Below are 26726 nucleotides of genomic sequence, written 5' to 3'. Positions count from 1 at the left end.
TAGAGTTATTGTCGGAGTTGATAAAGAACTGATATACTTTCAAAGATCTTGAGTGATTAATTGAAGCTGCTCGGAGAGCAACATGCTTTGGACTTTCTGGGACCATATTCACATGGTTTGTAATTAAAACCAAACCAACCATTGAAGATGAGTTCTTTGAACGGATTTAAAATATATATATATATATTTTTTTTTACTTCCTCAGTATTGCAAGGCCTCAACCGGAGCCTGCTGTTTAATCCTTAAAATAGAGATGTTTAAATCACGTTCCTTGGCTGTACACAGAAGAGCCCAGGACTGGCAGCTTCACATGAAACACTCATTTTTGCGACGGGGGACGTTGTATGTTCATGGCACAAAATGTTGCATATAATATTTCACACTGAATCCTCTTAAAATGCTGTTGACTTGCTGTTGTTTTTTTTGGCTGAAATTTGGATTCACAAGCATCACACAGGCAGAGCGTGGTGGTTTAATTAGCTGCAGGGAGTGTTCCAGTTCACCTACGTGGCGACACCTCTCAACCATGTAATTAACATATTGTAAAAGCCCGCCTCATTATACACAATGCACATGTGATTTCAGTTTCAGTTACCTCTTCAGATATCACAAACTACTGTGTGTGTGTGTGTGTGCTAAACTGCTTTGGAAACTTTGATATTTTGTGCCATATTTTTGCTTTTTCTGATGATTAAATGATTAAAAGTGTGTATGACGCATGCAGGAGTTATAAATATTTGAAAAAAGGAAAAGCTTGTTACCCTTGCTTCCATTGCAGAAATTAAAACTATAGTTGTGCCTGGTAAAGAAAGATAAACTTGGATGCCAAATGTCATCGTGTGTGGGTTCAAACTTTCTAGCGTGGAACAAGTGTGCGTGCGCCATTTGCCTCTCATGCAAATTTAGGTGACCTGGAACGTGCCCATACGCCTGTGATGCGGTGGCTGCGGTTGCCACGGCTACACGTACATGGCGGGAGATACGAAGCTCTCGCCACGGGAGATGTTGGTAACCGGTTGCTCGTGATTGGACAAATCCAAGTCGTTGCCGCGGTGACCATCGGCGGCGAGCTCGTTGACTTTGGCCGAGTGGCCCAGGACCGGAGGGGCGCCGCCGTTCAGGGCTCCAGTGGTCTCGTCATCCAGGTTCTGCAAGGTGTCACACGTGTTTATGGGGAATACAAACACATTACATCCAGTCATATGAAGAGAATCATGGGATATTAAGGAAAGGTGCAAAGATCTTTAAAGTTACGACAAGGAACTTTCATTTGTTGTTGATTTTGGGGGTTCTTGTGAAAAGAAACGGTAATGTTTAGTCAGTTTGGAATACTTTCATTTTACTGCAGCAGGGTCTGACAGTCCTGGTTCTCCCAGTGCCCCCCTTCCCTCTAGCGGGTCCAGCAATATGTCCTGGGTCTCCAGCATTGTGGTGTCAGCTCTCTGCAGAGGAGAAGCTCTGCTCCTGAAGGAGGAGGAGGAGACAACGCTGCTGGGAGATGAGCTCTCCTCCTCCCTCTGCAGCTCCGATCTGGGTCTGTCCACGCTGGACTGGTCTCTGCTGGATCTGGGTCTGTCCACGCTGGACTGGTCTCTGCTGGATCTGGATCTGTCCACGGTGGACTGGTCTCTGCTGGATCTGGGTCTGTCCACGGTGGACTGGTCTCTGCTGGATCTGGGTCTGTCCACGCTGGACTGGTCTCTGCGGGATTTCGGTCTGTCCACGCTGGACTGGTCTCTGCTGGATCTGGGTCTGTCCACAGTGGACTCGTCTCTGCTGGATTTGGGTCTGTCCACGCTGGACTGGTCTCTGCTGGATCTGGGTCTGTCCACAGTGGACTCGTCTCTGCTGGATCTGGGTCTGTCCACGGTGGACTGGTCTCTGCTGGATTTGGGTCTGTCCACGGTGGACTGGTCTCTGCTGGATCTGGGTCTGTCCACGGTGGACTGGTCTCTGCTGGATCTGGGTCTGTCCACGCTGGACTGGTCTCTGCTGGATTTGGGTCTGTCCACGGTGGACTGATCTCTGCTGGATTTCGGTCTGTCCACGGTGGACTGGTCTCTGCTGGATCTGGGTCCACGGTGGACTGGTCTCTGCTGGATCTGGGTCTGTCCACGGTGGACTGGTCTCTACTGGATCTGGGTCTGTCCACGGTGGACTGGTCTCTGCTGGATCTGGGTCTGTCCACGGTGGACTGGTCTCTACTGAATCTGGGTCTGTCCACGGTGGACTGGTCTCTGCTGGATCTGGGTCTGTCCACGGTGGACTGGTCTCTGCTGGATCTGGGTCTGTCCACGGTGGACTGGTCTCTGCTGGATCTGGGTCTGTCCACGGTGGACTGGTCTCTGCTGGATCTGGGTCTGTCCACGGAGACCCCGCTGGAGTCTGAGCTGAAGGAGTTTCTGCTGAATCTCCATGATTTTGTCAGATTTTGCCAGAACCGGACCCGGTGGCACCGATTAAGAATAACTACACAGAAATAGACAATGTTCCCACTAATGTTCTTCTTTACTTATGCAGGTCATATTGCAGCATCAGTATTCAATTGAGATTGTTTCATAACCAATTAAAAGTTCCTGGTAGCAACAAGGACTAATGTTGCACAACAACACACTTTTCGACTGTTTTAGTAATTATACCCGGCTTAATATTAATATAATTTGATTGACTGGGACAAAGTAAAAAAACCACGACGTCCCTACAACACAGTGTGTTGCTGTCCAAACCGATGTTGAGCCCACTGTGTCAAACACATGCCTCTGTGTGTGTGTGTGTGTGTGTGTGTGTGTGTGTGTGTTAGTTACCGTGACGGGCTCTCCCCCCGTGGGCTCGTAGTAAACCTCTCCCGGGCTGAGAGGGGCCGTCTCTGTGGCCGTGGGAGGCTCTGATGGCTTATTCAGCTACGTGCACAGAGACCACAGCGTATCAGAAAACAGCACAGCGTCATGCAGCCCAGAAGACGAGCGCTCCACACAATGCAGCACAAATACGTGCACTTTGAAAAAAACAAACAACTCACTCTTCCGCTTGCAAATAGGTAGCTGAACTGGGGCAATGTAAGGCCCTGTCGCTCATTAGTTTAGACACGACAGCCTCTCGTGTCTGGTATTCATGTCGGCTAACTCCAACTAGTCGTGTAACATAACAGAAATAGGAAAATCCAATCGATTCTTTCGACCTGCACTCATGAACTTAATGTGAAGACGTCAGAGATAAACAGAAATAGTTGTGGTGCGAGCTGCCGAGTGTGAGGCATCGGCTGCAGAGATGTCTGGAGCGGGATGGGGCTGCGAGACGTTGTCTTTGTACCGAACTCCACCGTATCCAGCCAAGGAACACATTTGGAAAAACAATTAATTAAACAGCTTTTTTCCCCCCGATGTTTCCATTTCTTTATTCGGCATAGAGACCTGACGACTTGGAGTTTGCTCTTAAAAACTTCTTACCCTCAAAGACGAGAGCAAAAAGAGAAATGTGGTCAGTGAGACCAGAGCCTTTAACCAAGAATGGACAGACTCTTAAATGTTCATTATTCCAACGGGCAGTTTAACACCAGTATGTCAGTATATATGTGTTCAGAGAGACCGTGGCCATTATTAAAAACTGTAATGTGAAGCTCCACTACGAGACAAAGCACAACTCCTTTGAATAAATGTAATCACTCACATCCAAAATTAAGGCAAATAAAATAAACGTTTTAAGAGCATTACTTCACACACTGAATTTAAAGCTGCAGGGCAAAGACAATTTGGTTAAATACATTTGTCTTCAATGTATTACTTTATTTTAAGATTAACAAAAAAGCTTTCTGCTTTGCGATTTCTTCTTTAAGCCAGCCCTTATTTTACTTAAACTGAAAATAAATATTGCTAAGATATTATTCAATTGAACTTTCTATATTTAATAATAATAATAATAATAATAATAATAATAATAATAATGCATTCTATTTGTAAGGCACTCTTCATCCAAGAATCTCAGAGTGCCACAGAGCCAGTACATAGTTAGAACTAACAATAATACAAATAAAATAAAAAAAGGAATAGTTGAGTCATAAAACTCAACTCATAAACACCTTCCTGAATAAAAAGGTTTTTAGGCCAGTCTTAAAAGAGTCCAGTGTCTGTGTTGCCCTCAGGAGCTGGAGCTTGGTGTTGGGGACCCGGAGGAGCGAGCGGTTTGTAGATCTGAGGGTGTGGGTGGAGGTTTGGGGAGTAATGAGTTCTTGTATGCATTTATGGGTGAGGAGTATGACTTTGTAGTCAATCCGGGTTGAGACAAGGAGCCAGCGGAGTGAGTGGAGAACGGGTGTTATGTGCTCATATTTCCGGACTCTCATCAGGATCCTGGCAGCGCTGTTTTGAATGTATTGTAGTTTCTGGATGTTCTTGCCAGTGATCCTAGTGATCCCTATTTGGGGCATTACCGGGCGTTTAGACATCTTTTATACATCTAATACACATTAAATTGCAGTTTTTTCCCCCCCTTAATAAGCACAGCGATCACAAAAAAATGGAATCGAATGATGGAATAACACGGGGAGGAGGAAGAGGTGGACAGGAGTGCTCTAATGGAGCTCTTCACAAACCAAGCTAATTGTTTCGACACACATAAGCCAACTAACCAATCAATAGCCATTAGCACCATTATGACCAAATGGAGTGCACATGTGTATTTGTGTGTAGTTTGGTGTGAGGAACATAATCGCGGTGACAATAAACATTGATTTGAGTTCACGTCGAGCGCTCACCATCTCTGTCGAGCTGCCTGCCTTCACAGGGGGAGGGGGCTTGTGCTTGGGAGGGCCCCTGGTTGGAGAGAAAGACAAAGACAATGCAATGCTGATTGAGGCTTTTTGTTCACGCGTCAGATTTTCTTTTGTCATAAACCAGTCACATTTTTATTAATGAGTCTTTTAATGGCAGTATAAAAAAACAATTTAAAAAATCCAATTAAAGCGGAATGATTTGTCTTTGAGGTTTTTGCACTTGAACCCGAGAGCAGACTAATTGTGCCGGCAGATAAATCTGTAATAAGACTAAAGAATGACACCGCTTTTCTTTTCCTGAGTGACAAGGCACCAGTTGAACTGGAGACCTTGTAAAAACAACGTGAGGCCCTTCATGCCCGACGGACCCGGTGTAATGCCAAAGTCGGTTCCCCTATCAAGTCGTGTTAAAGGTGAGGTCAAGGTGCTTGTTTGGGTTAGAGATACGGTTTAACACAAACCAGCACCAGGTTCCCCCCTCTAGGGCATTTACATAAAGAGCATGATGGAGGACGGTCTATTGAGGGAGAGATATTAATGACATTATGTTTTAAAAATAGGGCCTCTTCAGCTTTCAGAATCCGTAAACACACCGCATGATGTCCAAACGGTATGGTTCAAGGCTTTCATATCATTTTACAGTCATGTCGTGAAATATTATGAGACTGGATGAGACTACTTTGCCACGTGTTTTAGTCATCTGTCTGTCTGTGGACAGATGTTGTTGTGCAAGAGGGAGTCAACACACTTTACAGGGGTATAGCTGAGGTTTGAAGATGGCCATTCAATTTGGGATTTGGGATTTAAGATTTGAATATGAAAAGAACAAATGATATAAGGATGGTCCGAGGATGGCTGCAGGCGGCCTCACACTGCCAACCTCAGGTCGGGATTGTGACCGAGCTTCTTTCCCCCGCTGGGCCTCCTGGTGACATGAACCAAGTCTCAATGAGCAATAGGGAAGGGAAGGTTACATCGACGATGAAGTGGACGCTAATGAAGACTCACTCTCCGTCCTCCTGGCGCTTGCGGATGTAGAAGACGATGCAGACGATGATGCCGATGAAGGCCAAGGAGCCGAGGATGCCCCCGATGACGGCGCCCGAAGACGGAGCCGGAGTGATCGTCCTCTCCTCTGAAGAAAGAGGAGAAGAAAAACAAAGTGGATATTCATTTTTTATTTTTTTTTGTAAGCAATTTGTTTGAATTTCACTTATATTTGTATTTTTAGGCAGCCGAGTAACAAAAAATGCGACACACGGAGGAACGAGTTTGGTTTTAATGGAATAATTGTAACCACGACAGGGATGATGAGCAGAAAATCAATAGTTTCCATTCATGCGTCTCTACGGTGCCACATAAGCATAAATAATTTATTAGGAGAATTCAGCTCAAAGCTTTTTGTTGTGAAGCAACACTCACGAATGCCGTAATTCTTGACAATGCAGCTTCATCAGCTGAGCGTCACGCTGACCTCGACCTCTCCTGTCAATTAGCAGCCTGTTTGTGATTGGCCGAGGGCTTGCGAGGCCTCTAGAGTTACTGTAAAAAAAGTCTCACTGCGGGAGCGCGTTCTAATTTGAAAAGGCAGCTGCACACAACACCAATCACCACCAATGGTTCTGACCAATCATGGGCTGCAACTACAAAGGTAGGGTTGAATTATTTCCACAGGTTGTTTGGTCCTCTCTGTCAGGAAAATCATATTTCATCACCAGCGGCGATGAAAAAAGCACTCCGCCACGTTTGATACAGAGATGATAAAAGGATAACTGTCCCCGTGATTGGCACTTGTTAACTTTACCACACACATTTTAGCTGACACACACGCGTGATTATTCACCGGGAATGAAGCGTGCTGCGAGATACACACTGAACTGCAATTACTGTACATTATCGAGTCTTCCCTGAAACTGTGAAACACATCAGAGTGCAATTGAATACGTTTAAAAAAACACATTTGCATCAAACAAGAACCCACTTCTTTCTTTATTGTCACAAAGAGCATCCAGTGTTATCATCCTCATCCTTCCCCGCCCACCTTCAAAGAACTATTACCATGGAGGGATCAAAAGAAACCAAAGAAATAGAAATGATGGAGACAATAAACAATGAGGTTCAGCTGGACCCACATCAACCTTTTGAACAAAGGAATAGTCCTTATAATAAAAAAGAAAAGAAAGAGGTCTGCTGATTGTTTCCAGAAAAGGAAAGTTGCATTTTAAATGTTTAAAATATATAGAATATTTGATTCCTTCCTGGATTTCCATGAACCTCCATTGTATTTAAATACATGTATAGCTAGATGTAACAAGTCATAAGTGAGAAAAAGGTGAGGAAGGCTGCGTTTCCTCCTCCTACTCCTCGCCAGCAGGTGGCTCTGTTCCAAGCTTTCACGGCCCTCAAGGAGAGAGAGAGAGAAACAGTGACAGACAGACAGAGAGAGAGAGATGGACAGAGAGATGGGAGATGAAGGAGGGGGAGAAGGATTGAGGTGGAGCAGAGGATGACGAGGGAAGCGAGGAAGGAAGGGAGGACGGATTCAAGGTGGGGAGAGAAAACAGAAGGAGAATACACAATGACGGCATGGAGAGACAGATGGATGGGGGGGGGGGGGGGGGCGGAGTAGAGAGTGACACAGGCCTTTGCTCACACCTGGAGAGCCACAAACACACAGATGCACACAAATGCATCGGCATGCATCGGAGGCTCACTGGATGTCTGCATAGGAGAGGAGGAGGAGGGGGGGGGGGCTGTATATGAGGACAAGGATGGAGGACAGGCATCTGATTGGTCAGAGAAAGGCGGGCGGGGGTTGTGTGAAGGGTGGAGTGTACCCCAGAAGAGTAAAAAGGGGAGAAGATGGATTACTCACACCTTTCCTACTCATTACATCCCAGAGCAGGCAGGAAGCCTCAGCCACTGCCCTCATGGAGCCCACCTGCTCCTCTCATCTCTCTGCAGGCCAACCAGAGGTATCACATTGTGTTTGCATCCACCTGGGTTTATGAGCACGGAAAATCAAAGCGGAATGGAAATGCACGGCGAAATACAGCTGCGGTATAAGTTGGTTACTGATATGGACAATTCTAATAAATAATGCCATTTCAGGACCGGTTTCTGGCTGTTGACTCTGCTGTTAGTTGGAGTTTGTGATACAAAATCTGGCAAAATGTAAGCGCAACGTGGTCTCAAATGTAGTTACAGCATTCTTCATGCTCGGTTTTTTTTTACAGTAAACTCCATCCATCCATTATCCTATTCGGGGTCTCAGGGGGTGGCTTCACCCTGGACAGACTATCTCAGGGCCGACACATGGAAACAGTCAACCATTCACACTGTGGGCAATTTAGAGTCTTGGAATCTGCATTTCTTTAGACTGTGGGAGCACACCTGGTGGGCCGGACTAGGATCCCTCTTGCTGTGAGGCGACAGCATTAATCACTGCAATCTTGCACAAACTCCCATTTGAAAAAGCTGTCTCGGCTGTATTATTATTAATGAATTGATACACGGCTGTATGAGCTGCGACGAGACGTGTAATCTAATGCTTAAGTGTTATGATTCCTAACACGAGGATATAAGGTGTGTGATTGACACAAGCTGGTTTCTAACAAGTGTCTGGATGAGACGGCTAAACAGCATCACGAGAAGCCCAGTCGTCCTTTACAGCCTGGGTGTGTTTACTCTTTCCTCTCCAGCCTCGCACTTTGCTCCCGGTGATCGCATCCACGCTTCAAAAATCATATCAAGTGGTTTTCATTGGTGAAGATCATCTTGCCGAATAAAGCGCACAAGTGTCATAATCGTGTGTTCGCCGCAGAGCTTCTTTTTCTGCAATAATAAAATGGCAAAATCTCATCGGCTCTTTCTCAAGTCAACCAGTGCGATGCGAACCTCTCAGTTGTCCGACAAAGAAAAAACTAAAACGTCATCCATGCAGCACAATATGTTCCAGAAGCAATATCGGACAATTGTGCACCAGTACCAGTGTTCCTCGTCAGGACATGGCGTAAAGTTGAGGGGGGGGATGGACGTGTAGGGCGTCTGGAGCACTTATTAATGCTTGTCTTTTCATCACCAGTACACCTTTCCCAACTTTAGCAAACGTTTTTGTGCCCATTAAGTTTCCTCCACATGTAGGTGGAAACATACCTTGATAAAATTTGTCTACTGTAGCTTCTTGGCTAAAGTTTCGACTCCCCCACATGATTTGGTGGTGAGTCAACCCACCCACTGTCCCGGGCTCCACACGTCCTCATCTGTTCTCACCTTTCAACTCCCATTCAACTCCATCCATTACAGGCAATCTTTATCCGAACTGCAGCTCGATGTCCTCATCAGCGAGTAGGTGCTGGCTCCTGCTGGAGTTGCTAGAATATTTATATGAATTATCAAACATTGATATAGTTAAATCAATAGCCTGGGCTTCATTTAGTAGCATAGCTTTTTAGATGTGAAAACGGGTGGGTGGGAACTCGCTGGCCCACACATGCACACTCCAGCAGACCTCCACTCCTGCTTAGCTCCGTCGGTTTCTGTCTGTTTCTCACTCCCTCGCTTGGAAGCAAAACCCCCCCACATGTAACGCTATTATCCAAGTGACACACGTGGTGAGAAATTGCTACCGCATCACAAGCAATTCAAATGACATTGAAACAACAGTCCCCTGTCTCGTATCAAGCGCTCCATTGTGTGGGCTGTGTCAGCCATCAGCGGAACACATCGTGCTCAAGGCCTGCACTTAACTAGCTCTCCCTGAAATGCAACATGGATAACATTTTTGGTCAAAAATAACAACTGCAAAACAAACAAAAAACACATTGCTGCACACACACACACATACAAATGGACGCACATATTCATGCACCACAGAAGCACTAACGTGACTGAAAGGTTGCTTCTAATGTTCAGGAATCGAGATCACAAGTCACAGAGTGGGAAACAAATCAAACCAGAGGCGAGGCAATTTGTCTAACTAATTTAGGCCATACTGAATTTACTCCCCCGAAACGCTGGATATGTGTAAATCATCTACTCGAGCCTCGGCTGTACTCCCAAACACACACCACGGACTCGGAGTAGTTCTGTCTCTACAGACCGCTTGGAGACCAAGGCAGACGAACCTCTCGCAGTTCAGAGTCTCTTGCGGAAGGTGAGGATAAAAAAACTTGAGCACAATTTAACCGTGACAACAGTGTTCAATACAATAGGATCGATACAACAAAAGGTCTCACATGAGGGTCGAGTTCCGTGCACATTGTGCTGTTCACAGTTTCAGATTGCTCAGTTCTGATCGTCGACGGTTCGTCATGTTGTGCTTTTTTGTTTTTTGCTCATTGATCCATATTCTCATTTCAATCAGGGAGAGACCAGTTAGATAAAGAAAGGATGATGCTTATTGTTAACAGATGATATGAAATGATGAAGTCTCAGAGTCTTTGGCGCTTGGACTCTGCGGGGAGATTTGCAATTGAGGGCCGACGCCCCGATCAGCAATGAGATAGACCCCCCCGTGGATTCCAGACCTGGTGGTGATGAGCTGATAGAATGATGAGCTGATGAAGCTGATGGATCCGTGAAGACTGGGCGGAGATGGGGAGGTGGAGGGGTGCGTAACAGCAGCATGAATGAACTGAAGGTAGAGAGACAGTCATATTTAAATGAGACAGCAGCGAGATGATTGGCTAACCGTGTCATTGTTACCGTGTGCTTATTGGATAGAGGGGATCAGCTTATCTGCGCAACTGGTGTCATGATTGACGGCGCAGAACAATGACGGCAAGTAAGCAATGAATGAGCATGCGTGAGGGATGATTGGCAGACATGTGAGGAATAAATGCGGGCTGAGGGGTCTGGTCTTCCTGTCTGTATGGAGCTAGAGCTCCATTTGTGAGATTGGCTCCGGTTTTGTGTTCCATACATTTTCTCTGTTTAGTGTACTGAGGAGCCGAGGAGAAGGATAGACAGACTGCTGCTTGACTTCAGTGTTTGAAACAACTTTAGTCCCTTATATCTTGCGACAGGAAGTCACAGTAAGCTCCAGTAAAGAACCAGAGGAGTCATTTAGGAAATGGTGAGAACCCAGCGCACTGTAATCAGAACAATAACCGCTGAGATGAGAAAAGAGAAAGAATTGAAAGACTGAGCCTGGTGCTGCTGCGCACACATCCATAAAATGCCATTTTGATAAGCGCACATTTTCAAACTTGCAGCTGATTGAGTGACTTTTTAAGGTTGTGCTACCCAAATGCGTTTGACAAAAACATTTCTCTGTGTGCTAAAGGAGAAACCCTGCAGCTGCGTGCCTGAAATGTAGACCGGAAATGCAATATGACAGCATATGAATGAACGTTACCATCACATTCAGCCACTGACATTTTCAATATGGGTTATGTGTGCATCTTGGTGTCTGTCCATGGCTAATCTTGCATACTGATGCACCAAACTGCATAATATGTTGGGTAGTCACGGCTGCATGCTTTAAGACGTGAAGCATTGGTTGCCGCCCGGTAACAACAGGTTCCGGTACAGTCGCCGATACGTGGTCTGTTGTGAATGTGTGGAGATTCCCCTGGGACGAAGTCAGATTTCCAGCCTGAAATATGTCCCCAGTCCGGGCCTGATTGTGGGTTGTGTCCATTCAAACAAACAATACTAGTTGCGCCTGTTTCTTTCCCTAAACGTTCATATAGGCAATTTAATAATAGCAGCCTCAGAGTTTCAGGGAAGGTGGGAAGCAAGAGGGTAAGACGAGAAAAGAATGCTGGGATCTGAGAGTCGATGGGAACGGAAACAAGAGAGGGGAGAAGAAAGGAAGGAAGGAAGGAAAACAGAGAGGAGCTTGAAGGTGAAGCAAACTGAGAAGGGCTAGTGGTTCGAGAAAGGGGAGGGATGAGGAGCGATAAACGAGAGAGGGAAGGAGGGCTGAGGAGGAGGAACGGGGGGCGATGGGAGCATTAGCGGCCTGCGGGAAAAAAAAGAGGAGGAGATTTTAAAGGTCTAAACACTCCCGAGGGAGGCCATGAGTGACACTGGAACAACAACTGCCTCTCTCGCTCTCTCAGTGTCTCAAAATCCTTCTTATTTCTTTCTCTGTAACCCTCCCGATATTGTTTTTCACTCTCTCTCCCGTCATCCTCCTTCGCGGAGTCTCAACCTCTTCCTCTCTTTTTCCTTTCATGCCTCTCATGCTCGTCCTTCAACCCTCCATCAGACAACTGCACTGTGCTTCTCCATGCCTCCAGTTAAGACAAAGTCTCTCAAACGCTTGTTTGGTTCTCTCTTTTTTGTCGCCTTCTGTTGCAATGTGTTGCTCACTTGTTCTCCACTCCCGTGCCAGTATGAAAAATGCCCCTGTTGCTTTTTCCTTCCCTTTACAAAAACACCTATTTGGTCCCAGTGCGACCCCCCCCCCGACTCTGACTCACAAACAGCCGCATTAAGTGCGCCCTCTCGCATTTACAGACTCTGAAAAGACAAATTGACTCTCACAAACACACAAAGCGCACATCCATAAATATGAGCGAGTGGCGTGTGGCCCACCGAGCACTAAAGAGACCACCGAAATGACTGCAATCAGCGAGCAATTATGATGAATTTAACGGAATGATTGTAATCTTAGAGAATAAAAGCTTCTTTAATCGTTTCAGCGAGGCACTTAAAAAAAAAGAAGGTTAGAGAGCTGTAGAGCAAGAGAGAGAGAGAGAGAGAGAGAGAGAGAGAGAGTTAGTGGGGATGAGAAAGGAAAAGGTGAGTGGGGGAAAACACAGAATGGAATTGAATAGTCTGTTTAACATTCAAGCTGTTTTACTGTCTTTCATTGCAGAAATGCTCAAACTGGATAACATCACAAACATTTTAAAAGATAATTTGCCAGTTGCCCTGGATGACAATCAATCAAATTGCAAGATTCATTTCAACATCAATAATTGTGAACAAGTAAGATGATATAGGCCTTTAGTGATATCGCAAAGTGTTGTTGCAGATTACAACCGACTGAATGCGGCAACGTGAGCCTCATTCACCTCGCTCAGAGGCCATCCATACCATAATAGCACTTCTTGAGGAGTAACAGTAGTCAGACTGCTCGGCACTTGGAAGTCTCTCTTCTCTGAAATGCTACATACTGAGCTAGACCAGTTCTGTGTGGAGTTTGCATGTTCTCCCCATGTCAGCGTGGGTTCCCTGTGGGTTCTCCAGCTTCCTCCCACAGTCCAAAGACATGCTGCTCAGGTTAACTGAAGACTGTAAATTGGCCTGTAGGTGTGAATGTGGACGCGACCATTGTCCAGGGTGTACCCTGCCTTTGCCCAATGTCAGCTGGGATCGTCCCCGCCCCCATCGACCCTGAACAGGACAAGCAGGTAAAGATAATGGATGGATGGATCTTTTTCCGACTTCTGTTGGAGAAGATCCTGAAGACAAAGTGCTTGTTTCGTGTTCTTGAAGATGTGTTTGACAGCATTCTGAAAGACTGTAAAGCACTGAAATGCAGTTTGAAACAGCTACTGGTGAGGCAGCCAGTGTTCCAAGGTCCAATTTCGGTTTCTTTTGTTGTGGTGAGTTTTCCCTTTCTCTGTAGACAAAAGGCGAAATGGGGAGGACACGAAACGGGGAGAAACAGAAATAGTTTTAATGATCTAAAAACTTCAGTGGTAAATGTCACGGTGTAGCAGCCCCTTGCTCAAGTTGCATTGATCGGCCAACGGACAAAGTCTCCAGGGCTGATTGAAGATATGAGAGAGGGCAGAATTGTACTTGCAGTGTTTTCAGAGTAATTTGAAAACAAAAGAGGAAGAGGGCAAAAAAGAAGGATCAGGATTCATGAGCCAATCGAAAACGCATCGGATGATGACTCGGCTGACTGGAACAAGTGGGACAGCGGAAGAATCATGAATAATTTCTAGGCAGCTCCATCACTGTGCACTCAGTGTAATTAGCCTTCTGAGACCAGACGAGAGCCATCCAAAGCCACGGCTCTATTGGTTACTGAGCGGCCTGAGGAACAAAACGCAAAAAACACACAACGTTTGCGCCCACGTGTGTCACTAATAGGGAAGCAGGGCCCATGGGATCGCTAAATGCACTTTAAATGCAATCCCATTGCAGAGCGTAACTCTCTGTCTCACACACACACACACACACACACACACACACACACACACACACACACACACACACACACACACACACACACAAACACAGTGAGCGTGTGGACCTGCACAACATGTTTGCACTGAATGATATGTTCCTTCATTACAATAAGGAAAGAAATGTACACTTTTATTCTTTTTTATAGCGCCCAGGGAGCAACTGGTGGCTCAGTGTCTTGATCAAGGACACTTCGACATGCTATGTGGAGAGCGGGGATCGAACCGGCTACCTTGTGGTTCGATCCCCTCCACACCCTTTTGAAAGATGTATCCAGCAGATTAAGTGCTTTTAGAACCTGATACATGGTCTACTATTACAGAGCCTGTGTTTATTGTAATGAAGGAACATTACACAACAGTGTGGCTCTTTGATGGCTCCAAAAATGACTATGTAAATGAAAATAAGATTTAATGACCTCTCAATGATTAATTATTATGTTACAGTTGTAATGTTGTGTTATATGTTAATTTTTTAATTTTATGTCAATTTAATTGAGAGAGAGAGATGGATAGATCAATATTTTATTTAAGAATTCTCTGATTGCGGCATTTCAGCTTTGTTATCGTTGAAAGAGCTAAAATGCTCATAGGACACGGAATATGTGTTGGGAGGTCAACCAGATCATATACCCAAAGAGAGATGGATAGATTAATATCCTATTTCCACACACGCATTTCATGGGGATAACTGCATTGGGCGTGTCTACTGTTTTGAAGCTTGTGGGAGTGGAGTGCCAGTGGGGACCTCATTTTTGGTCCCCACGGTGACAGTAGTCCCCATTGGTCTTAGTGCACTCAGGTAAAAGTCCCCACGGGAATAAAAGTACAAGAACACACACACACACACACACACACACACGCACACACAGACACACAAACACACACACACAGCTCAAGTGCAGCGCAACCTTTTTAAATAAATCTGCCTATCAGTGCTCGCTGTGTTTGTGTGACAGATATCTTTGGATATGCAACACTTCCCAGCCTTATCTGTAGCCAGCGTTCCCCCCTTTCATTTTCTGACAGCTCTGTGTGTGCGAGTCCTTTCTCCCCCCATATGTCCCTACCCACTTAACAGATTAAAGAACACACACACACACACACACACACACACACACACAAACCACATGCAGACACATTCTGCTCCTTGCTTCCCCAAATAGCATCCGTGGAGGGGTGGGGAGGGAAATGGCATTGCTCTCTAAATGATCCGGAGCAAATGAGTTTATCTCAGAGACAGACAGCCCCAAACCATTCAGGATCAAACTAGGTCAGATACTCAGAGAGCGCGAGAGGGAGACACTGGCAGAGAAAAAAAAGGGAGCAAACACAAATGAGGAGGGGAGAAGAAGAATTAGGAGAGTGAAAAGGAGGAGCTGAAATGATCTCGCCTCTGCGATTGTCCCCCTGCCTAGTCGCGACATTTAGAGTTGTAAAGTTCAAGACTTTAAAAGACTCCTTTCATGCCACTAGGAATGACATTTAAGACCAATTGAAAAAAGAAAGAAAAACATGAAGCAACATCAATTGGTTGGGATTAGGGGCAATTTTTCCACAAATGTTTATTGTAACATAACAGACGAGGGTAGAACAGGTCTGGGCGTTTGATGGAGAGGGTTATTGGCAATTGTGTGTTTCTCACGCTGCATGTGGGATTCCGCTGCCTTGACTCAATTGTGACATGTTTTAAACGTGTTTGCCTTGTCCTGGTTTCAGCCACGCCGCCGCTTGGTTAAACAGCCAATTGTCTTTGAATTTGGAATTTGGACCTCCTCATGACAGCTATGTAGCAGACAGAGGATCCTCTGAGCATCATTACTGAACTACCAGGGCACAGGCCAAAGGACCCAAATCAAAATGACCACAGAGAGATACAGAAAGACCACAAAGAGACCAGCACTACTACACAAATATGCAGAAAGACCACAAAGAGACCAGCACTACTACAAAGATATGCAGAAAGACCACAAAGAGACCGGCACAACTACAAGGAGATGCATAAAGACCACAAAGAGACCGGCACAACTACAAGGAGATGCATAAAGACCACAAAGAGACCGGCACAACTACAGAGAGAAGGAGAAAGACTACAAAGAGACAAGCACAACTACAAAGAGAAGGAGAAAGACTACAAAGAGACCAGCACTACTACAAAGAGATGCAGAAAGACCACAAAGAGACTGGCACTACTACAAATAGATGCAGAAAGACCACCAAGAGACCAGCATTACTACAAAGAGATGCAGAAAGACCACAAAGAGACCGGCACTACTACAAAGAGATGCAGAAAGACTACAAAGAGACCGGCACAACTACAAAGAGATGCAGAAAGACCACAAAGAGACTGGCACAACTACAAAGAGATGCAGAAAGACCACAAATAGACTGGCACTACTACAAGGAGATGCATAAAGACCACAAAGAGACCGGCACTACTACAAAGAGATGCAGAAAGACCACAAAGAGACCGGCACAACTACAAAGAGATGCAGAAAAACTACTAAGAGACTCACAAAAAATCACAAAACAATGAGACACAGAATGAATACAAGGAAACCCAAAACGAAAAGAAAGAAAAGGGCTAAACAACTATAAAGTCTGCATATTGCTCCTATGAAGGAGTATTTTGCATGTCTATGCCCAAAGGACCATTAATCCACACATGTCGACATAAATAAAATATGAATGCTATTGGGTCTGCGACCAATCAAGACCTTATTCTTAGATTAATGAGTGGCCCAGCATCAAAAATGCCCCAACCACTCTCAGTCTCACAGTAGAATACATATGGCACCTTAATTGCATTTCACCATGAGCCCAACCAGTATCCCTCTGGCAGAATGCTATCTGCCCCCGGGTTGGCTGTGTGCCAATTAGCCTGGCAGTTGATCCTAATCAGGTTTTAACATTTGGTGGAAGTTTGTCCGATCTTGTTTCCTGTCAAACATATTGCATTCTGTTCAATATATATTTAGTTTGTTTATTCTTAATCTTCCAGCTTGTTTTCTATGGTGTGAGTGTCAAACCAACACATTGTCACTTTCAACTTGCTGGCTTGGTCAGTACTCTCGATCATCCCCACGAGCAGCAACATTTCACATATCAGAGACGGCGCGTCAATATATACTTGTTACATCTTTTCAAATCTAATTTCTGTCTTCACGGGAAGTTTGGTTTAGGCAACAGGCCTCTAAGGTTAGGAAAAGAGACTTACGTGATGACGAGTGACGATGACGCTTAGTTTCACATGGGACACGAACAGCGGACTCCTTGGTGAAAGTCTGTGTTTGATTGACCCGCCCAACCTCCCCTTGCGACCACCCGTGGTCAACTTTTAAATACTACGTTAGCTTCTCCGAGAGGCTAACAATGATGCCAATGGGTTTACATTGGAGTTATTCAAAAGCCTGACGCGTCACACAGAAGGGTGCCTCGAGGCGGCGAGGGCACAGACTAAACCGTCCGTACTGTTAGGAGTGAGAGCGGGTTGGTGAAACGAGCAGCAGTGGGTTCTGCCAATTAGTTTAGATTTTAGGAGCACGTATCCATTGGAGTATCGATTGGAGAAGCGAGTGGAGGCAGAATACTACAGAGATATTGAATTTCGACGTTAGCATCTGAAAAGATGCATTATCACTCGCCCAGGTAGCACAGGATTAATTTAAACTTGTTAAAGGCTCATCTGTTTCACCCTGTGTGAAAACCGGTGTCTATTCATTCTGAAGCTGAATGATGTACACAGCTGCAACACCTATAGTGGCCTGGGCTCTGAGGAGGGGAGATCTCTTAAAGAGCTCAGGATCTACTGCTGTTATGAGACATGTTCTTTTCTAATATTGGCCTCTATGAACGTAAAAAAGCCCCGGAGAATATAAAATCAGATAAAAGATACTGATGATAGAAAAATCAGGGGGGAAATCAGACTGCAAACATACAAGAGCTTTTCAGTTGAACCATTTATTTCTCAAATGACAAAACAAAGTTTTGATTACCTCATCTATCTTTGGAATCTCTCTCCGTCCGTAATGTAAAATCAAAACTATAGAAATATATTAAATTGTAATTAATTACCAAGCATACTGCTCAGAGTGAACAGGGGTCCCCCGCGCAAATTAATTGGCCAGTATTAGCGACGTTAGGAAGAAAAGTTGAAAATGTGCAGATTTCAAAATGACTTGAAATGAAGTTTCAGCCGTTGTATTGTCAGCGGCCCGGACCAAATCATTTCTCCTCCCTGTAAAGCTGATCATGAAGAGATCAGACGCGACTCACACGGAATACCTGCGGTCGCCGACTGCACATTCATCTTTAGCTTTTTTCACTCTGGCAGTTGCGCAGAGAGAACTCCAGAGTCAATTTGGCTCTCAATGCCAGCTGGCTGAGCAGCACAGTTTAGAGGTTAAGCTACCGGGGTAATACCTGCACCAAAGTGCGAGAAGGCAAAAGTGGGTAGTAATATTTGAAGGACTCGGGGAACGCTATGAAAGTTGAAATGGCCTTGAGAGTAGAGCAAAGATCAGTCGTATCAAGCGCTCCCCGGGTTATTTCAAGCGTTTGGAATATATTCAAGTGCAATTTTGCCCACGGTCTGAAGCCAAGGGAGCACTTTTAATATTCAACCTACTTCACTGCTCGGTTCACTCACTCCTGCACACACACACGCACGCACACACACACACACACACACACACACACACACACACACACACACACACACAAACACACACACACGTCACTTCAAGCCTCTTCAAACACACTTCATGCCAAAACTTCAAGTCCCACAGGCCCAAATCAGGGTCATGTTCTCCTGACAGCCAATCATTACGCCCCTGAATGTGAGGATGTGACTGTCTGTGTGTGTGTGTCCCTATCACTGGGACTCAGATCATGTTTATATGCATATGTGTGTGTGCGTGTGTGTGTGTGTGTGTGTGTGTGTGTGTGCGAGGGAGAAAAATAAACAACAGAGCAAGCCATCGACAGCCAACCATCATTCAGAGAGCGATTTGGACACATGGGTACCCCCGGCAATGCCATGGCAACAGCAGCTGTCTGTTACCAGGTAACTGTGCAATAGGCAAAGGCATCGGGGTGTAGGCAGGAGCAGGAGAGGGGCATTGTGGGAGAGGCAGAGGTCGACAGAGGGGCCCAGGCGCTCACACAGGAGAGGGCGGAAGGTCAAACAACGCAGACAGGTGGCGCGCGTGGACCGGAGGGTTCGCACGCATCACAATGGAGTCACGTGGTGCATAATAACACGATGGAGACGACCTCAAAGAACCACAGAATGCACGGATTAGGTTCCATCAATGAAGGAATAAACATACACAATGTGAGCAGACTCACAACCATTCGCATTTGTACACGCAGTTAAGCCAACACACTTCCAGTTAATACGCCCCACACACTGACTAATCTTCTCACCCTTTTAAGATAGCCTGTCACATTTAAACTGTCTGGGGACTGGGTATTACACTGAGGGGTGCAACGCAGTGTGTGTGTTGTGTTTTTCCTCAGTGTCAGTAAAACTGAGGGTGTTCGCATACACAGTAGATTGCTGGTTATGATCAGGTTTTTGGAACATGGTTCATGTTTGGCATTTACAAACATCACATTCAGGTTTCTTGCTTCCGCAACTCGGTGCATTTTTTGTACCCATTTTTTACTTCGGGACAACGGTCTGTTTGGTGTCAGCATCAGACCCCGGTTATGAACAAAACCAGAATACCAGTGCACGCACACACACACACACACACACACACACACACACACACACACACACACACACACACACACACACACACACACACACACACAAACACAAACACACACGTGAAAGTCATCACCACTACTTCCACTAAATATTCACCCAACTAAGATAACTGAAAATACACGGAGGAAAGAGAAGAAAGCAGAAACACTTTTAAAGTCAAATGAAGGCCTTGCAGAGGTTTTCTGGTCCTGGATGCCGGCGTGGAATCGACACGGCCGGGAAACACTTCAATCACCTCGAGAGACATAATAATATAGATTTTAGCATTACATGTTGTGAGTCATCCCGTCACCTATCTGATGATGAAAGGGCCCCGCAGCGTTAAGATGGCGGGCGGTGTCTTTACTTCTCAGAGCTTCAGCCTTTTGTTCTATTTTCTCTCAAATAAATTCAAACCAGGAATTATGAGGGAGTTTCTGTTGATACACAAGTGTGTGTTCATTTCTCATCTCAGCGTGTTCATTTGGCTTGTGTGTGTGTGTGTGTGTGTGTGTGTGTGTGATACACACACACACACTCAGTCAGCTGAGCGTGTTATTCCAGTGTGTGTTTCTCAACTGCCTTTCCTCCTAAATGAATATGTTTGAAGGACAGTTCACACTTCTCTCTGTGTGTGTGTGTGTGTGTTTTGTTTATTGTGTATGTGTGGATCCTATCTGTCTCTATGATTAAAGTTTGGTGTGTAAGTCAGCGTGTCTGTGTGTTAGCTCCACTTTCTGTGACACTGTTCTCTGCTCGCGGGGAACCGTATGCTTGCTGCCATCCACTGCCACACCGAATTACTCACGCACACACTCATATTCTCTCTCACAACACACACGCACACACACACACACACACGCACACACACATACGCTTGCGAGCACATACGCAAAGCCCAAGGCCCCGACGGCCTTCCTGTCCTTGGAACCCTATCGGTCATCTGTCCCCTCACTACTGACCTACACACACACAGTCTCTCTCTCTCTCTCACACACACACACACACACAGATAGTTGCCCGCGTGCACACACACACACACACACACACACACACACACACACACACACACACACACAGACACACACAACAAATCCATGCATGCAACAACAAGGTGAATAAACACAACAATACAAAAATAGCACACATCATAATATCATGCGCACAAACACACACAGATAGATGCCCGCGTGCACACACACACATACACACACACACACACACACACACACACATGAACAGAAACATTGTGTATACAGACATCAATACACACGGGGCATTTCAGATTGAATGTGTCCTCACAAGAGAAAACACAATCTGCTGTAAAGCCCCGTAAGATGAGCTTGATATTGATAAAGAAAATCAACAGCAGACAGGAGCGTAAAGCAGAAGGGTCATTTACACAAAGATACCGACGGAAACTTCAAACTCAAAGGATTCCAAATCCTCAACGATTAACTAATACATATACATCATCCTCGCTGTACAAATTGAAGCAAAAAACACAGATGCAGTATGACGTCATGCGACGTGTCATATGAAGGTTCGTATGATGCCTCACGCAAAGTTACAAAAATAAAAAATCGTAAAATACTTAGTTCGGTATTGGAAAAGATCGGAAAATACTTATTTGGTTTTAAACTACTTGGTTAGGTTGAGGAAAAAAACTACTTATTAACTAATTTTGAAAGTTGTGTGACAAAAATATCAACGTTGATTCCCCGCATCATTGTATAAACAGATTTTTCCAAACGGCTAGAGACCCCCCCCCCCCCCCCCCTGCATGTGCCACTCTTCGCCTAAAGAGAATATCCAGTAACTAGGACAATCACCTGTTGTGTGCAACATGTGCAAGAGATTCACGAGAAAACGTTCTCCTGCTGGCAGTGTAGCTCACGTTGAAAGAACCAATTCTCTCGATAAAGCTTCCTGATAGAAGTGAAATGCTTCACGCTGCTGGAAGAGGCAGCGTGTGTTTGGCCTCGCACGGTTTGGTTGCTATGCAGCGGCCACCAGTCACGAAAAGACTCCCAAAATCCCCAGCAAACAGTGCACAAGTTATGGACTGAGATAACCATGGCAACAATACTTCTGCTTCCAGCCATGTGACGAGTTAACTCTCGCTGGCGAAACAGACTTAATCAGGACCTTTTCATTGATGATAATGAGAATGATTACTTCAAAAACCTTTGTTGGGAATCCTCTTCTTGTTCAGTGCCGGAAACATTTAATGCGAGAGTGGAGTTGCCGTTCTGAGCTATCAGTGCTTTTAATTAAATTCCACATTTTCAAGGACTTAAAAAACTCTTCCTAATGGAAAAAAGCCTCATACTTTTGAAGCATCAGCATTTGTTTGAAGGCACACGGTAAACGGACGGCCGCGTTCTCCCTTTCTTTTGGCCCGAGACCCCTTAAATTAAAGCAACTTGAGCCTCTTCATCGCTGATTGAACATTACTTGCACTCATGACAATTTAAAGTGACAATTATTTTCCCCTCATTGTATTTAAAAATTGCTTTTGCTAATTTATCCAGGAATTAGATTCAGACTTGTCTTGAAACCTTGGAAGCAATGCTTTCAGGAGAGGAATGTAACTAAGTACGTTTACTACTGTCATTAAGTACAATTTCATGGTAGCATTTCACAGAGAAACATCGTACTTATTTAACAGTTTTAGATTAAGATTTGACATGCAAAACATATGAGACGCTTATTAAATATGATGCACTGAACAAAAAATACAAAAGAATTGGCCACACATTAACAAATCCCAACATTAAGTGGACTATTTAGTTTCTGCTCAATAATAACTTTTACTTTAGCAGTAAGAGTAAATTTTCCTGATAATAGTTTTGTACTTCTGTTTTTACTTAAATTTAATATGAAGAACTTTCATTTTGTGTGGACTTTGGCGGTCCCTCTGGACAAAAGTGGTAGTGTTTCCTCGCCCCAGACACCCTTTAGAAAAGCTCTCATTGTACTGCAGCGGGGTCTGACAGTCTGACCCTGTCAGTCCTGGTTCTGGTTCTCTTGGCCTCCCTTCCCTCCAGCGAGGCCCAGCCGTACGTCCTGAACCGTGAACCGATGGTGAGTATAACTATAACAAATAAAATATCGATGCATCGGTACCCTCACAGTAACAGGGTTAAGATGCCTCGCCTGCCTTTAAAGCATGGCTGACAGTTCAACCACAGATTATTTAACAGTCTAGAGCACATAGAATATAAAGTAAAGCATGGAATCACTACGGTAACCCTCATCAAGCCAGTCTGGTCACAGCCACGAATGTTTCTCCTGTGCAGACGCAGCGTGAAGCCGTCTCCAGCTCATCCATTAGTTTTATATCAGTTCATCACGGCTTACATAAAACCTGCCTCATGTCTCTGATGTCTCCATGTTCCAGACTTTGGGGTTGCAGGTATCAGAGCGTTTTCAGCCCGACTCTTTTCATTCATCACATGGAGTATTGAAGGTGAAGAACTGGTTCCGCGTGTTAATTTGATGACAACCGCAACAATTTGGTTCTCGGTGTCCCCTGACGGAAATTATACAGCGGAAAATTTTTGCACAGATATTTCCACATCTGTGAAAGTGCACGGGAAAGTGTCTGTTGATGTGATGCAATTAAATAGAATTATCGCAGAAATATAAGAGATCGTGACTTATGCTGATTATGATGATGTATCTGCGTGCGGAAATAATATATACCAGAGAGAAACGATTGAATTGAAAACGTTTATTAGGGGGCCGGTTCGTGTCAGCGTGTTCCGCTTGAGGTCGTTACATGAGGCATCTTTATTCTCATTATTAGTGGGAATAGAGGGATGCAGGAATGAATTATAAAACCCAGAAATGAGTCAGCATTCTTTCCACTTTTTTTTCCAATCCGGGTTTTTGGTTCAGATGCTTTTAATAAGGTCCATGGTTGACAGAAGCCACTTATAACTTTGATATAAAATAGGTCAGTAAACAACCCTCTGATGAATTTAGAAGCTTTTACACGTCTTACAAAAAATAGCGGTTGCTAACAAGAGGCTGACTGAGTGGACTGAGCGTCCTTACTGGAGCACTGGTCCTCCTTTAGCTCAGTGGTGGTGGTGGGAGGTCATGTGACCCAGAGGAGTTCCTTTACAGACGTACGCTTTTTACTCACGCTTCAAAAATCATTAATGTGGCGTGCATTTGTGAAGACCATCTTGACGAACAAATCACGTGAGAATCATGAACGTTTGTTTGCCACAGAGTTTACGTTCTGCAATAATCCAAAACTAATGGAAAACTCCCATCGGCGCTTTGTAGAGGACGCCAGTGTGATGATAACTTCCTGTTTGGCCTACAAAAAATACATCATCTTTGAAGCACTCAACTTCCTCTCCATGACATCTTATGAACAAGGGACTCCTCATTCTTCATGTATTTTCCTTTTGCACTCGTTACATGCATACATTTCATAATTCACAGGCCAGTGAAAGGAAAGTTTAGACAACAAAACGACTGAGTTATGTTTGGAGAGGTTTCTGAAACACTCAGTTAGGGTTCAGGAAAAAGATCACAATTAATACGGATGTGGTGTGACTGAATCATGGCAGCTTTGGGACAAATAAATCAACGTTGACTTCTCGTTCCTCGTGGGGTGCGAACTTGCTCCCTGCAAAATTGATTTCATGGGATTTTCATGGGACAGTGCATTAATTTTGTCGGGTACATCTCCGAACGCTGCTTGAGCACAGCCTGCAGCACTCTAATAGGGTCCACGAAAAATATGCACTTGCTGTTAATAACCGTCAAATGGTGTGCGTGTGCGTGTGCGCGTGCAGAGCTCCTGCAGCTGCGTTGGAATTTAAAACCCGTACTTGATGCATTTACTGTCACCAGGTGTGACAGCTCCGACTCACAGACCAGCGTTTACACTCGCCTTCTTCACGCCGTGCTTTAGAACCCACGGCGTGTTTGTACATGACAGGTGTGTGTGTGTGTGTGTGTGTGTGTGTGTGTGTGTCCCTATAAAAGCGAACCCTCCCCCTGATGCCGCTGTCTTGGCTTTCCGGTGTGTGTTTTGTCTTGGAAGTGATTTGTTGCAGCCGGCAGTGAACTTTTGGGACCTCAGACAATATCCTCGCTTGACTCGGAGCTCCCGGCTGAACACGCGCACAAGTAAAAGAGGCGCACACATGAAAGAGACACACACATAATGGAGACACAAACGTGCACACCCGCTGCAGGGCTAACAGCTGACTTACAATTGCCGGCTCTTGGGCGCCAAGGCAACCGTTTCCTCTCATTCCGCACACTTCCTACACACTCATCCATCACTTTGCACCGTCGTTAGACTCCTCGTCTGAACTCTTTTTTCTCCTCTCTCTCTTTCCCCGACCTTTCCTCTTCATTTCCTCTGCCTCCTTCCTCCTATACACGCCTTCATTCTCTCCTCGACTTATCCCTTCTCTGCACTGCCTCCAACCCCTTGGTCCCTCCGATCAATCAGATTTCGCCGTTGATAAAGAAATGAAGTATCAAAGTGATGGACACTCATTACTCTGATGAATAATGCATGGCCGTCCTGATTAATGGCCTTTTGTCAGCTAAAAATGGGCTTCGGACGTCGTGAAATGTCATCTGTAAAATATCGGTCCATCCTCGCGTCCTCTGTGCTGCAGCTGATTGCACTTATACGACTAATCATGTTGTCGTTTTTTTTATTGCCGAGCACATTCATCTGTTCGATAAAAGCTTGAAATGCGGCCGCCATTTGGCGCCATTAATGAACAATAACAACACCGCATGGCGCAAATCGTCTTGAAAGGGTTCCAGTTTGGACTGGAAGTGGTTCTGAATTTGTGTTTGCTGCACAGAAAAAAAACGTGGAAACCTGCAGCAGCTCGCGGTCGCTTCTTAAGGAGACAGTGAGGGCGAGAGAGAACGAAGAAAGTTGCAGCAGAAGAAGAGCAGCAGAAAGAGATTACCAAAGAGGGATCAAGAGACAAGGCGCAGGAAGGAGGGGGAGAGCCTGTGCTCAGCACTCAAAAGAAAGTAAAGTGTTACGTGGGAGCTTTGGAGGGAGAAGGGGAGGAGAAGGGGGAATAGAAAAGCAGACAAAAACAAGTGAGCGAGAGAGAGAGAGAGAGAGAGGAAGTGAAGAGAGGAGCACGGGGAGGCGAACGCTTCCCTGAGAGCTCTTAAGCCTCGTTGTGTACTGTGATGAGTGATAGTGTTTGCAGGGTTAACAGCCCAAAGCCGTGAGATGGAGGGAATAAATACACAACACACAAAGCTGAAGGGGGAAGGGGGGCACTCACACACCAGAGGAGAGGGGGCAGAGAAGGCCCCGACCCCAGAGGACCCCCCCCCCGACAACCATCCCATGGCTCATTCACAGATGAACGTCGGAGCTAATAAACGTTTAAAGGAGTCGTACGAATGCACATAACTGTCTCTGGTTTCGGTCCACGGAGAAGAAGGAGCGGACCAGGCACAGGCGTCCGGTGTTCAACACAGGAGTATAAACCCGCCTGGTGGAGGAGAGAGAGGTGCGTTGTGGGAAAATAGGGTAGAGAAAACTGGTGACAGGGGCGGACAGATTAATTAGCCCGGTCAGAATCAGATTCCCAACGGCCAACAGAACTGAACTGTAGAGTCCAAAATCATATAATCCGCTTCAATGAAAAGATAAAGCTGTCGGAGACCTCGTGTTGTGTCTCATGCCAATAAAACAGAAGAATAGGGAACAAAATATGTGTGTGTGTGTGTGTGTGTGTGTGTGTGTGTGTGTGTGTCAGACTTGGCTATAAAATGTGTGCGAAAGTCGCATTGAACAGACTTGAAAAAAAGAAGAGGAAATCGATTTCAACAGAGTTGAATGTTCTCAGTCTGGGAGCCCAAATGGAGTTGGGGGGGGGGGGGGGGGGGGGGGGGGGGTATGACAAACACTGATGTAAATCCAAAATCAATCCTGAGACTGAAAGCGCAGGCGAGGAGGATTCATTGAGCCCGGCGTCCGATGTCGCGGATCAGTGGATGAAGCTGAAGAAAACCAGCGAGGAGACATTTCTTC

The 26726-nt window shown here is 45.3% G+C and overlaps 1 protein-coding gene across 1 annotated transcript in view; it reads right to left on the bottom strand.

The window, feature by feature from the left end:
• Positions 1 to 343: 343 nt before the first annotated feature.
• Positions 344 to 26726, bottom strand: part of LOC117739128 (tau-tubulin kinase 1-like) — a 43694-nt gene continuing 17311 nt past the window's right edge. The window contains exons 2-5 of the mRNA XM_034545420.1: positions 5777 to 5903; positions 4751 to 4808; positions 2805 to 2900; positions 344 to 1148 (exon numbers count right to left, since the gene is read on the bottom strand). Of these exons, the coding sequence (XP_034401311.1) occupies positions 960 to 1148; positions 2805 to 2900; positions 4751 to 4808; positions 5777 to 5903 (470 nt within the window). The 3' untranslated portion in view covers positions 344 to 959. The remainder of the gene's footprint in view (positions 1149 to 2804; positions 2901 to 4750; positions 4809 to 5776; positions 5904 to 26726) is intronic.

This window comes from Cyclopterus lumpus, chromosome 11 (assembly GCF_009769545.1).
Source record: "Cyclopterus lumpus isolate fCycLum1 chromosome 11, fCycLum1.pri, whole genome shotgun sequence".
Taxonomy (NCBI): domain Eukaryota; kingdom Metazoa; phylum Chordata; class Actinopteri; order Perciformes; family Cyclopteridae; genus Cyclopterus; species Cyclopterus lumpus.
The sequence above is the reverse complement of the archived record's forward strand: the minus strand, read 5'-3'. Positions and strand labels throughout refer to the sequence as shown.